This window comes from Notothenia coriiceps, unplaced genomic scaffold (assembly GCF_000735185.1).
Source record: "Notothenia coriiceps isolate Sejong01 unplaced genomic scaffold, NC01 NC01_scaffold00026421, whole genome shotgun sequence".
Classification (NCBI taxonomy): domain Eukaryota; kingdom Metazoa; phylum Chordata; class Actinopteri; order Perciformes; family Nototheniidae; genus Notothenia; species Notothenia coriiceps.
This window is the reverse complement of record NW_011359122.1, coordinates 247,685-260,950: the sequence shown is the minus strand read 5'-3', so window position 1 is coordinate 260,950 and position 13,266 is coordinate 247,685. Positions and strand designations below refer to the sequence as shown.

At 40.4% G+C, this 13,266-nt stretch overlaps 2 protein-coding genes across 3 annotated transcripts in view; both read right to left on the bottom strand.

Moving 5' to 3' along the window:
• On the bottom strand, positions 1-7,517 carry LOC104956845 (peroxisome proliferator-activated receptor delta). Its single transcript, XM_010784397.1, has 8 exons — positions 7,120-7,517; positions 4,643-5,017; positions 4,389-4,540; positions 4,148-4,286; positions 3,586-3,788; positions 2,619-2,825; positions 1,858-2,101; positions 1-989 (listed from the first exon to the last, which is right to left on the bottom strand). Exons 2-8 carry the CDS (start codon positions 4,956-4,958, stop codon positions 742-744), a joined length of 1,509 nt encoding a protein of 502 aa, XP_010782699.1. The 5' UTR covers positions 4,959-5,017; positions 7,120-7,517; the 3' UTR covers positions 1-741.
• An 870-nt stretch (positions 7,518-8,387) lies between these two features.
• The window catches only part of LOC104956844 (DEF6 guanine nucleotide exchange factor), a 12,824-nt gene continuing 7,945 nt past the window's right edge, over positions 8,388-13,266 (bottom strand). The window contains exons 6-12 of one of the 2 annotated variants that reach the window (XM_010784395.1): positions 12,696-12,755; positions 12,466-12,574; positions 12,080-12,378; positions 11,827-11,993; positions 10,267-10,465; positions 9,666-9,756; positions 8,388-9,172 (exon numbers count right to left, since the gene is read on the bottom strand). In XM_010784395.1, the coding sequence (XP_010782697.1) occupies positions 8,976-9,172; positions 9,666-9,756; positions 10,267-10,465; positions 11,827-11,993; positions 12,080-12,378; positions 12,466-12,574; positions 12,696-12,755 (1,122 nt within the window). In that variant the 3' untranslated portion in view covers positions 8,388-8,975. The remainder of the gene's footprint in view (positions 9,173-9,665; positions 9,757-10,266; positions 10,466-11,826; positions 11,994-12,079; positions 12,379-12,465; positions 12,575-12,695; positions 12,756-13,266) is intronic. The other variant, XM_010784396.1, reaches the window with a different exon arrangement.

Below are 13,266 nucleotides of genomic sequence, written 5' to 3'. Positions count from 1 at the left end.
TACACTGCTGGAGCCAGCCCAGTTTGTGTTTTATTAACCAAATGGCAAAATCGCGGTCATTGATGAGGATGATGATTATGTAAACAAAAACCGAATTGTGCATCTTCAGCTTTACCAAAGGTCTGAGAACAATCACTCTGCCAAAGACATTGGCATCATAAGAAACTCTTGCACCGTTCAAACCTTTCAGCTCTTTTCTAATTCAACTCTGCCATTGGTGTTACGAACATGAAATGCTTTCCTTTCACAGACAAACACAGAGCCGAGGTGAGCGAGGAGGAGTTCTCTACAGACGCTGCTCTGGGGTCAGCTTTGCTATTAGAATGTAACAGGAGCAGCCTCGTGAGAAAACAAATCTTTCTCTCTGTTAAGTGACCGTTGTGGGAAACTAGGACTTGCAGCAAATGATTCCAGATGCTCATCTCACAAACACACACTCTCTCTCACACACACACACACACACACACACACACACACACACACACACACACACACACACACACACACACACACACACACACACACACACACACACACACACACACACACACACCTGAGGATAATGCTGACATTTAGAAGACATTGCTGATTGTGTTAGCCCTACTATGCGACGTTGCCTCTTCTGCACGTTTCAATCCATGCCTGTACGTGGAACAGTGCTTGTACTGAATGCAGTGTCGAATCATGAAAGTATATTCAGTCTGTAACAGTATTGCTAAAATGAGTCTGTGCTGGAGAACACTAATACATGTCTTTGTAGATCTCCTGTAGTAGGGGGTGCAGCGAGGTCTCCGACTCAGTCTTTTTGATCTTTTGGACAAGCTGAACGTTTTCAGTTACTAGTTGACGGAGGTCGGCCATCTTCTGCAGCAGCTTGGGGAAGAGGTAGGCTGAGTCAGAGTGGTTGGCTTGTAGGTGGAGGTCCAGGGCCTGGAGGATGTTGTCTTGACTCTGCTCCACCTGCTTCACGTTGATTAGCCCGGGACGATCTGGGACAACAACAACGGACTCTTTGTTATGAGTTACAATTGTCGCTGAGCAAACATAGATATAATATTTTGATTGTTCTGCTTTTATTTATGTCTTAATGTGTGCATATGTATAAATGTGTCTTTTGATTGTGTATATATATATTTGTTTTTGTATTCGGGATTGTTGGAAACGGTATTTCGATCTCTCCGTCTGTACACACAGACTCAAAGATTGACAATAAAGTTGACTGACTTGAAATCATAAAACCAATCAATACGTGTTCAACTTCAACTTTAGATTTCCTGCTTTTTTTAAATGTTTATATCATATTAAACTGAATGTCTTTTTTGGACTGACAAAATAATATATTTTAACAAATTTAACTTGGGTACTAGAAACTGGGATGAACAGTTTCCACAATTTTATGAAAACATTAAACCCGGTTTTTAGCATAATCTTTCAATGATATAATAGTTGAAATAATGCAGCCAGAACCCGTTCCAAGCGGCATCAAATGAATTGATGGATTAACCAATGGAATGGATAATGGATTCAAACTGATTACATTGTGTTAAACCGAAAGTTCAAATAAAGTTTAACACTACATAGATCTGATTATGGGGATATATCTTTGATCAAATTGGACTCAGACACTTTACAGCACTCAAGCAAAGGCAGTGTTCATCCTGCATTGGTTCATAGGTGTCTCTCAACAGCCTGCAATCGCTTATGACTGACAAACATTTCAGAGTTCAAGAAATACAATTGAAGATCTTTTTAAACTCTCTAGGGCCATTTCTTTTGAGGAAAATGGTTTCTTATGAAGACTGCAACAATATTCATATAGAAAACATTCTTGATACTTCAAACGGGCTTTAGTCTCACCTCCACAGAGAATGATGGCAGCAACAAACAGGGCCAGGTCGCTGTCATCCAGCTCCAGAGCATTAAACTTAACGGCAAACTCAAACTTGGGCTCCATGATCTCACTGAAAGGCTTCCTCAAGCTGCGCAGAAACTCCCTGGTCACAAAGCCTTTTCCATTTGCCACCAACAGTCCATCTTTGTTCATGAGAGAGGGCAACATGGCAAAAATAGCCTCGTGCACACCGTACTTCAGCAAAGTAACCTGCACACAGACAATTGTATATTAATGGCAACAATTCTCAACAAAAATACTCAATTTGGCAATTATTATCCTTTGAGTATTTAATCTGCTTTCTTCTATAAATATATCTCAGCAGTTTTGACCACTATGGCAATAGAAATGTTGTATTTAAAAAGGCAAAATGCTTCTGGATGGAAGCAGAATATGTTGTTAGATAAAACATGTATCCGTCAAAATATCTTAACTTTGGACTAAACTACACCCTTGATTTATTGTAAACGTTTGGATCACACAAGTCTGAAACAAACCTACGCAGCCACCACTCGAATAAAGTAGTTTAATACCAATAATATCAGTGTCATCTTATTTTGAATAATTTTTTGCATAAATATTAATACACATGCAAAAAAAAGAAGCTGTGCTGCACTTAGTTGATTAAGAATATAAATGTCAACAATAGAAACTGAAAATAGAAACTGTTACGCACCGCCCTACAAATCATTTTCCTATAGCGCACACAGAGCAGGCAGCGACTCACCTGGTCATTTAGGTAGAGGTCCGTAAACCCTGGAATGCTCTTGGCAAACTCTGTGAGCTCTCGCACCGTCTCCACCGTGGTGCACTGGCAGCGGTAGAACACATGGACCCCAATCTCCTTGGTCAGGGGGGCACCTGCAATCAACTGGCTCCATACCAAGCCACTCTCAGCCTGCCAGAGCGTGTCCATGTCATAGATCACAAACGGCTACACAGAGGACAAAAAAAAACGAATTACAAAACAAAAACATAAATGTCATCTGTAAATTTAAAATACTTGGAGCTACATATACCATGACGTGGTCACAGGTGAGAGTGCTGCAGGAATGAGTCCTAAAACCCAGTAAGGAGTTTTTGCATTTCCTGTTACCTTGTCTCAAAGTTAATGGGGTTTTCAATAGGATTTTTAGTTAACACTTGTCAAGGGATTTTCACTTTTGTTCAGCGACATGACCCCATTTGTGAGCTTTTCTGTCTTAAAAAAAAGTGGTTGCTTACAAGTTGCTAAGTGAGACTAACAGTGGTTGTCAATAAACGTCATCACGGCGAACCAGGAAACTCATCAACACAGTGATAATAATAATAATACATTACATTTATATAGCGCTGTTCCTGGTGCTCAAAGCGCTAAAGTGATATAGTGATTGTGACATTGAAGTCATGTGACAGAGGTGTAGTTCTTTAAGTGTTAATACTTTTACCTCCCCGGCGTGCCTTTAAGAAATTACAAAAGCGGTGTTCTAGTTGTGTGTTAAAATCCAATGTTTAAATGTGTTCTTACTTTTTAAAACGATATAGTGTGCGTAGATTAGTATTAGTATAGTATTTTAAGCCACCAGCAGTTATAAATAAATGCAATAATTATTTCCTGTGACCCATTGATAATAATGTTTTACCTTTACTTTATATCTACATAGATTTATACATCTGTAAAACCAGAACTGAGCTGTTCTAAGACTATAACGTACTGAATTGCTGCTGGTTTTCCCCGACAGGATGCTGCGGGCCCTCTTCTTGGTCATGACGAGGTTCTTCTGGTAGGCTGCGTTGACTTGTTTGGCCAAAGTCTTCAGGTCTGATCCGCCTGGTTTGCTGAGGCTCACTTCATCTGCAAGCATGCCTGCCACCAGCTTCTTCCTCTCCGCTTCAGGCATACGTCCATATCGGATCGCTGAACACACACACAAATTCTTTTTAGTTTCTTGAACAGATTCTTAGTTAACAAAATGCTCCCAGAGAAAATAGAGTATAAAATATTCAATGGTGTGTTTTGACACAGACATGTTTTGTTGTATACGCGTTTATCAATGCAAATTGGTTATAGGTTCACATGCACTGAGCTTGAAAACAACTTTGTACACCCCTAAACAGACAAAATAATATGTGAAAAGATTCAATAAGAATACATTTTAATAAATGAGCAGATTACATTTCCAAGTCTTTGATTTGTACATTTCTTTTTGCTATAACACTTTATATTAACATGTCCTCGTTTATAGAATAATTTGCTAATTTCAGTTTTCCTCTCACCATCATGGGACATTCCCAAAGACAGGCACTTCTGGAAGCGACAATATTGGCACTTGTTACGATTCTTTTTCTGAATCCTGCAGGAACGCTCACAGCGATCATATTCCAGTTTCATCCGCACAGTTCTCCGGAAAAAACCCTGAGTTTGAAACAAAGCAACCGGTTCAGCAAATCATATTGGACAAGACAAAACTGCTGTTATTGAACTTTGTAATGTCACTTATCTATTCTGCAATATTACCTTGCAGCCCTCACAGGCATGCACACCATAATGAAAGCCGGAGGCCTTGTCCCCGCAGACCTTACACTCCACGCTGATCCCAGACCCTGTGCTGTCTTCTTGGCCGAGACGTAGCTGTTCTGACAGCGAGGGCGACGAGGTATGGGACAGGTCTGCATGGAGAGAATGCATGAATATTAAAGCTTTGTCCTCTCATTATTTCAAGTACCATTTCTTTTACAGAGGGCAGGTCATGGGATTTTGAAAAGTCTTACCTGTGTAGTTGGATGCGGCACTGCTGTTTTGCTTGCTGCGTTTGTTCTCCTGATCGGGACAATCTTTTTTCTTCTGGTCCCCTTTCAGGCCTTTAGAAGGAGAAACTACATCCCTCTCCTTCTTGTCCTCCTCATCTTCCCTTTCCCTGGCCTTTAACTCTTGCATGTCTATCGGCTCCGAGACACTTTTCCCCCCACAGCTGTCTGAACCTCCAGACTCTCCCTCCATAGGTGACCACCTGCCATCGGCCGTGTCCTGCGGGGATTTGGACTTGCGATGGCCATTCACCCTCTCGTGCTGCTCTCTACCTTCCATGGTTACTGTTTAAGCTGACTCAGCGGGTCCCCTCCTGTCACGTTGCCATCATAGTTCCACTATTGAAGAATAGAATAAATAGGCAACATTTAAATCAACAATGTATGCTAAAAATGAGGATTACATTCAGAGCAAGAACAATCACGCCATTACTGTTAGTCGACACATCATATATAGATCCAGCATGGGAGTGGTTAACTGTCCTACTCCAGTGAATACTCTCTCACCAAATGGGAGCGTTAAACTTGTTGTAACATGTTACATGGCCAAATGTTCCCATTATGTCCCTTTTTATCAAAGCACACTGGTTGAAATGAATTTACAAAGTGTGGCTATTTACTTTTAGTGTAACTGAAATAAATGGTCCCACTGATCTTCTACAGTGTTTTTTTATTTAGGCATCGTTTTCCGAGTCAATCCATTACTAATGGTTGTGTTTGAGCAGCAAGGGAATGTCCTTGATAGTAATAGGCTTATGACATGACATACACACGCTGTGTAGGCATGCCTGGATTATCCACCAGCCAAGTGGAACAGACAAGCAGTGACCTCAGACCATTAACAGCCAACAATTTAGTTTGAAAACAAACTTGCAACTCGGGCTGAAACTAACAAGTACTTTCATTATTGATTGATCTGCTGAATATTTTCTAGATTAATTGTTTGGTATCTCAAATGTCAGAAAAAACAAAACAAAAAAAGGTCCATCCCAGTTACACTTAATCAAAGGTGATGTTAGTAAAAGTAATGCTCTTTCAATCGGTATTAATTAAATATTGCACATCAAGTTTTTGCTCACATGTAGTTTGCTCCATAACAAACTGGGTCAGCGACCTTTGTGGGCAAGGTACACTATTCTGGGCTCAGGGCTTCCTTTTTTCTTACACTGCTCCTAAAGAAGCTAAATTGTTGTCAAATTATCTGTTTTTTGGAGACAAGTAATGTGGTTAGTAACTATTAGTTGGCGTTCACGTAGATCCATATTGGTCAGAAAAGTTATTTATTAGCATTAATGTTGACAACAAGTCTAGGTAAAGAGGCAATGTTTTGGGGGTCTTAGTGAATGTATTATCTCTGGGTCAGCAATGAGATGTAAGCAATGTAAACATTATATAAACCTCTTGTAAATATGCTCTAAATAAGGACATACAATACATCCAATTTGAACAAATTCCCAACACTGGAAACGAGACCTCCGGAGGAGCATTTTTCATGCAGCATATGTGAAAGCGACTGCTAACGCCCAACTCTTAATTAATTTCAAAGAGGTTACAATTTTACATTAAATAAAAATGCAGGCCAAGAATCAAATAAGAGCCCCAAATCCATGAGCATAAAGGGCCTACAACTCTCGATTCCTAAGACAAACAGCCAGATATAGGGAATAATGTAGGCTATCCTTAAAAACGGTGTGTTCTTTACTATCTTAAAAAGTAAACTTTGGGAGACATCTGTATTATTGTTTGCCTTAGATCGGGCAGATAAGGTAGGGTGCACACAGTGTACTTGGTGGGTGCTTAAGGGGACCGGTGGATGCACTATGTAAACAATGAGCAGTGTTGATCGCTGGTGGAGGGCAGCAGTAGGGGACAGGGCTTGGGGGTTGGGGGTTAAATATTTGTCCCGCGGCCCCCTAGTGGATTAATCCGTCCATGTAGTTAGTAGATGTGCCCTGACAAACACACAGCGTCTATTTATTACAACAGTTGTATTAATGTTTTCCGACTTAATATTATTATTACAATATGTCCCATAGCAGGACAGAGTCCGAACTGTGTTAAGGTTTATGCAACAGGTCCGGACACCACAGATCGGGACTGTTAAGACTCGTCGTCCCACAGACAACCTGTCACACTAGTTCTGGGAAATGTCTGGCAACAGCCCTGTTAATGACAGGACTGTAACTGGATACACACATTAAAAGAATGAAAGACGGCAAAGTTATCAACACGGTTGCCGTCAAGCGTTTTTATTTAGAATAAGTATATAACAGCTTTAGGTTGTCAGTCGGCCGTCGAAGAGAGTCGGCACGGCTAGCTCACTTAGCTAGTTAGCTGCTAACCTTGAATGCTGACTACTACTAGCTGTTAGCGTGGCTGACCCACATTCCCGTGAGTGGCTTTAAATAACGTTAGCATGCTTGCCAAGTTAGCTTACTTACCTCTCCCAATAGTGCTGCTGGTTGAGAAGACTTTCACGCTACGTGGAGTGACCTAACAGGCCGAAAATAAAATGTGAGCGAAAGCAGCCCCGTCCAGGATCGATCGGCTGTTGACAAGTGATATGAAGTCCAGGCTAGCAGCAGGAGCTATCGTCAGTCTGCTAACTCAAACTTAGATTGACTCAGGCCTTCATGTGGCTGACAAACCGCTGAGCAGAAAAACACTTTGAACACTTTGGACACTTTTGCTCACTAGCATATCACATGCAGATAAGCATAGTGAACTGATAATCCCTCCCCGACTCTCTCCTTGTTGTTCCTAGCTTTGACTTGCTTTGCTTTGCTTCACTCCCCCCCCCTCTCCTCCTCCTCCATCGTCACATGCCAGGACACACGCAAACACACACATTCGGACACAGTGGATCCAACAAACAGCTTTCTGGGGCGTCAAGGTCTGAAACATGTGTTAATACTAATATGCACTGTTGTTTCTGTAAAATGCAACTAGGGCATTTTCTATTTGGCTTTAATCATATCTGCAGGATTACAGTGTCAGATTTTTTTCTAAATTATGAAAAAATTACTTAACTTAATTAGAATTGATATCATGATAAATACATAGGAAAAACATTTCTTAATCCAAGTTGTTTTTTTATTTAAAAAACGTGTTAAAAAGTCTCCTCCTGTGTCTATAGATAAACTTTTCCAATACTTAATTTTGTTATGCATTTAGTGTCTCTATTTATTTCATGATTTACATGTTACTCTTGTGAAATCCTCTTAAAACTGCATAATATAATTGTTTCAAGCTAAGTGTAAATTGGACACTAAAAAAGAAAATTCTGTAATTACCAATCCATGAAACTATTAGACCTAAAGTGTATAAAGAATGAGATTTTGTAAAACAGTTATTGAGTTAAGAGTGCTTCCAGCCTACATGCACTTTGCTCTGTTTGTCAGAGGATGTCTCTGTTCACTCCTGTATAGACACGGCCTACTCATACCCAAACGCTTTTTCAGTGGAAGCAGTCAGCGATGACACATTTTGACACTGAAAAGATGACTGACACAAATTCAAACTCAAGCGGACGTGCAGTTTGCAAATTCAGCAGTGTGGGTTTCATCTTGTTCCATAGTGTGGCCTTGGTTAAACAAATGAAACCATTTCAAACATATAAATATGATTTATTTAAGATTTTCATAGTATAAATATTGTATCAATTGAGATTTTATTTATTTCAACAGTAAAGATACAGCCAGAAATCAGGTTAAGGAATCAATTCACTCTTTTATTTACAATTATGTTAACCGACAACAGAAACAGGAAGTTCAATGAGAGCTGCTCTCGCTCTCTCACTCTTTCCTGTTTATCAGGAGTGATACTTATCGACTGAAAACTCTAATACTGATCCAACTTTTTACGTAAAAAAGTCAAGCTGCCTTCCACTCCAAAAAAATCCACATTTAAAAATTAAATGTTGTTATGTGTCTATATTACAGAGTTAAACAGATGAGCTTCCTTGTATTGTATGTAAGTATTAGCCTTTAAACTTCACAACTTAATTAGTTATTTCAGGATCTTGCTTACAGCTCATGTTTTTTGCACTGAGGTATGGTGTATGTCCCGAACAGACCTCACACAGGCTGCATTCAAAGAATTAGTTGCTTCTGCAAATGCATCTTCTTGCTTAAATGTTAAAAATGGTTTCTTTCTGTGATATGAAGTCAGTACATTCAACATTTAATAGGAACAGTAGTACTGTTGGTAGTTAATTCAGTTTTAAGTGCAGATGTTTCATTGTTTTAATCTCGTACCATCCTTTTCAGAAACCTACGTAGCCTCTAAATTCATGTTTTTATGGGATGTCCATGTCTCCATTTGAGGCATGGGAGTGCCGTTTCTCTAAATCACATTCCACGCTGTTGTCAACGTTTTCTTTGCTCTCCTCATCCTGATCCTCTGATCCTGATTTCCTCCTGATACGCAGCCCGGGATCTCTCTGGGTCGGGATCTGGAAGCTTGCGAAGGAACTTCCCAACGATGGTCTCTTTTCTAAAAACAGCACAAACAAATTGCTTCAGAAAATGCAGTAAATGTTTACCGCAGGCAAGTGAAGTCAGGCATAGTGGTCTGGATTTGAGGACGCTGAATTATTAGAGGAATTCTCTGAATAAAAAGAAGGACATTTCAGGAAGTATGTTTAAAGAGCAGGCAATGAAAACAAAACAAAGGGAACATATCATTTTTTCCTCATGTTCTACACATTGTTTTCCACCATTTAGATTCTCATCTTTCTGCACCCTTCTGCAATTGTACAATTCGTAGTATAATATAATTTGTGGACGCCAGGAAAATAGCATTTAGTACCAGAAACACCTGAATTTAAAACAGCTAAGTGGAATTCAATCATAATTCTGTTTCCAAATGTGATATCTCAAATGATTTACTGTAAATCCCTAAGGTTTGAACTTCATCTGCTGGTGTGAAAGTTGGATAATGAAGCTGCTTGTTGGTCATGTCACCCATTGCCCCATGGGACACGTACCGCCTGGTCCGATGGGTCGCATCAGTCTGTTCATCTGGACGTTCCAGTGTTTGACGTTGGTGCTCGCCTGGCGGAGTTTCCTCTGGGCAGCCTGTCACAGAAAAAGAGCAGCTTATTAAAATGCACAATACCTGCAAGCAATAATGAACTAAACTACTGTTAGCATTAGCAGCATATATAGCTGATTTTCAAATATCAGCTATTGGAATCATTTAGCTTTTAGGACACAACGTTCTCTCATGTTAAAGAAAAACATATTGACAGAATACAAGGTGTTTAAAATACTGGCTCTCTGAAGTGAGATAAGCAGAAAGATTTAGCTACTGATACCATCGTCAAGTATACAATTCATAAAATGAGTCATATAAAGTCTCCAAAGACTATAATTATGTCTGATTGGACTTTCAAATCATTTTATGGTTTTAAAGGACAGACAAGAGAGCAGCTGCTGCTGCTGTTGGTTCAATGTTTTACTCAAGTATCAAACCAGATCCTAAACAAGCTACATCGCCTCTAAGATCGATCATTAACTTAAATGTAGTTTTGATATTTGGTTGATTTTATTATTAACCTCTAAGGGTTTTTATTTTTGTATTCTTACCACGACATCCTGGTCCACTTTGTGCCGGTTGGCCCGCACCTCTTCCAGCTGCCTCTGAGCCTCATCCAGGGACCGGGACTTAACCTCCATTTCCTGTCTCAGCTCCTGCTTCTCCCTCTGGGTCTTCAGGATGTACTCCTCCTGTTCCTCCTGCAGGCACATCAGGGCCTTCATTTTCTCTTCCTCCTCGCCCAGTAACCTGGAAACAACAGAGGACACAAACAATAACATTATTGTACACAAGACAAGACCCTTTAGTCAACTGGACAACATTATCAATGTGCAGATCACTGCACTGGTACACACTCATCTATACCGCTATGCTTGGACTGCTGCCCCTCTACATATCCACTTACATATCACACAAACAGTACAGCTATAGACTACGATCTCAAAATTACATCAGTCTGTCCGTCCCCTCAGTACGCACGGTGCTTGGGAAAAAAGCCATATCATACTCTGCCCCCTTGACCTGGAACACACTTCAGCAGGAACTTAAGCTGACCAGTTTGATACCCATCACGGATTTTAAACTCATTTTTTTTTAAACGGAGAAGTCATCTGTGGGTGTTTGCACCTGCTATATCTGACTACTGTATATGGATTTCAATGACTACTTTTTTACGATGTATTTTAGTGTTGCCACTGTGCTTAGTGTCCTGTCTGTAACTTTGTGTGGTAGTGTTACCACTGAACTGGTCTCTCTTGAAAATGAAACCTTGTGTCTCGATGAGATTTTACACCTGTATAAATAAAGGCTAAATAAAAAAATAGTGTGAAGCATTAACAATCAAAGAAGACTGACATAGAGGACAGAAGCTGCCAGAATATAAAATAAAATAATTGAAGTGTCAACAAATAAAAAAACACACCATTAACTGATGTGTGAACAGTTAAATTAAATGTAGGCATTCATTCATTAATATCTTTGGTGTATTTATTAATTTTGAAATATATTTATTACTGTATTTTTCCATTTGTATTCTTTCCCACTATTTCATTTCCACAGACTAATTTTGTTCTGTATTATTTTCTTTATGCATTTCTTTACTATGAAAATGAGGGGTCTGTCATTCAAAGTGGGCAGTGCATTCAACTGTACACTCATCGTTGATTGATTGACATCGTAGTGCAAAGATCAACTAAACATTTGATTAATAATTTTATGCCCACATTTGTATTGTAAATAATATTGGATAAATGACATATTATTTCACTCATTAAGGTACATATTTATAAATGTTCTGTGGTAGCACCATTCCTTGATGCACAGAGAGCCTGCTGCAAGATGTTTGCAGATTCGTGGGATCATCAGAAACTTTTACTTGAAAACTTTGAGATAGCACAAAAACATTGATACAATAGATCTGACTGATGGCAGCGTTAAACAACTTCCTCTGCCGGCAGTTCAACTTCCTCAGGAACATAACGCAACATGATCTCCTTCAACAGCTGAGCTTAAAACCTGCTGTCTGCACACAACACCTCCCTCTTACAAGTGACTGGTGATTGTTTACAAGCTGTTAACCAAAACAAATGACTTCTTATTTAACACTCAACCCTGCTTGAGCGTAGCGGAAGACCTCCTCATCCCGCCTGGCCTTGATCTCCAGCTGCAGCGCCTCCTCCAGACGCTTCTGCATCTCCTCCAGCTCCTGGATCCTCTTCCTCTGCCTCTCGGCCTCCTCCTCCTTCAGAACCATCTCAGCCTGCATACTGACCCGAGCCTTGACACGCACAGTAAGAAGCAAAGTAATAAAAACTCACCTATATTTGCTTCTGATTTCAAAGTCTTTTTGTTCTCCACACTCACCTCCTCGGCCTCCTTGAGCTGGACCTCCAGGGCCCGCTGCATCTGTTCGTGCTGCTGCCGCCTCCGCTGCTCGTCCTGCTCCAGCAGGGCCTGAGCCTGCTTTTGCGCCTCCTTGAGGAGATCTAGCTCGACCAGCCCCCGCTCCCGCTCTTCCTGCAGGGCCCGCAGCCTCTGCAGCTCCTCCTCTTTGGCGTGGCATCTCTTGTCCCGCTGCTCCCGCTGTTCACGCCGCTTCAACTTCAAATCTTTGTGGAGGGACGTTTTCCCCTCCACATGCAGCCTGATAGCTGTTTGAATAGCTGTGAAGAAGATCGTGTTTAATGTCTCTGTTGGAAGCTTTTCAGAATGATTCATGAGCTATCAGGTGTATATGAGTTCTGTCTGACCTGTAGTCCACTCCTGTCTCTGTTTGGTGTCAGATGCGCTCATCTCATAAGTCTTGGAGAGTGTTTTCAGACAGAACATGCACCTCTTCCCATCCCGGTCTGGTAGCACCTGTTTGACAAAAAAAACATTGATTCAAATTAATAAAATATCCCTTCTTCATTTCTCTTTTAACATTTGTTGTGACCATTTCTTAAACAAACAGTTGTTAGTAGAAAAATTGTAAACTCACAGGGAAAAGGGCGTTTTTGATCCATTCTGAAGGACCAAACACTATTTCATCACCTACTACCTATAATAAAGCATGGTTTTAGAATGAATGCTTGTTTCCTTTGGAGTAACACATGGTGCACTGTGTAGTGCTCTTGCTAAATAAAAAAATAGCAGAACTTGACCTGGTTTGACATAACTCAGGCTGCTACTGTGTAGCATTGATGAGCTAATGATTGACTTGGTGGTCACGTCAGAGGCCCAGGTAACAATCCCTTATTTCATTATAGTGAGGGACTTATGTGTAGTTCAGTTGGGACTTTTGACGAAATAATAGTTGAGACAACTTTCCTAATTTTTTTTTTTTGTTATGTTATAGGTGGGGTAGGTAATTTTGGAGAAACCAGCTCGAGTGCGCTAGAATTTGAAAATACACAACCGGAAAACATCTGCCACTTCCTTACAGACTTAAAATCGGCCGGGCCGAATTCGATTGACCTACCCGGATGGACGGACAGTCGGAAGGTAGACACGTGGTGTTTGAAATAGAGCACGGGACGGGTAACCAGTACACGCGCAAAGCACACAACAAC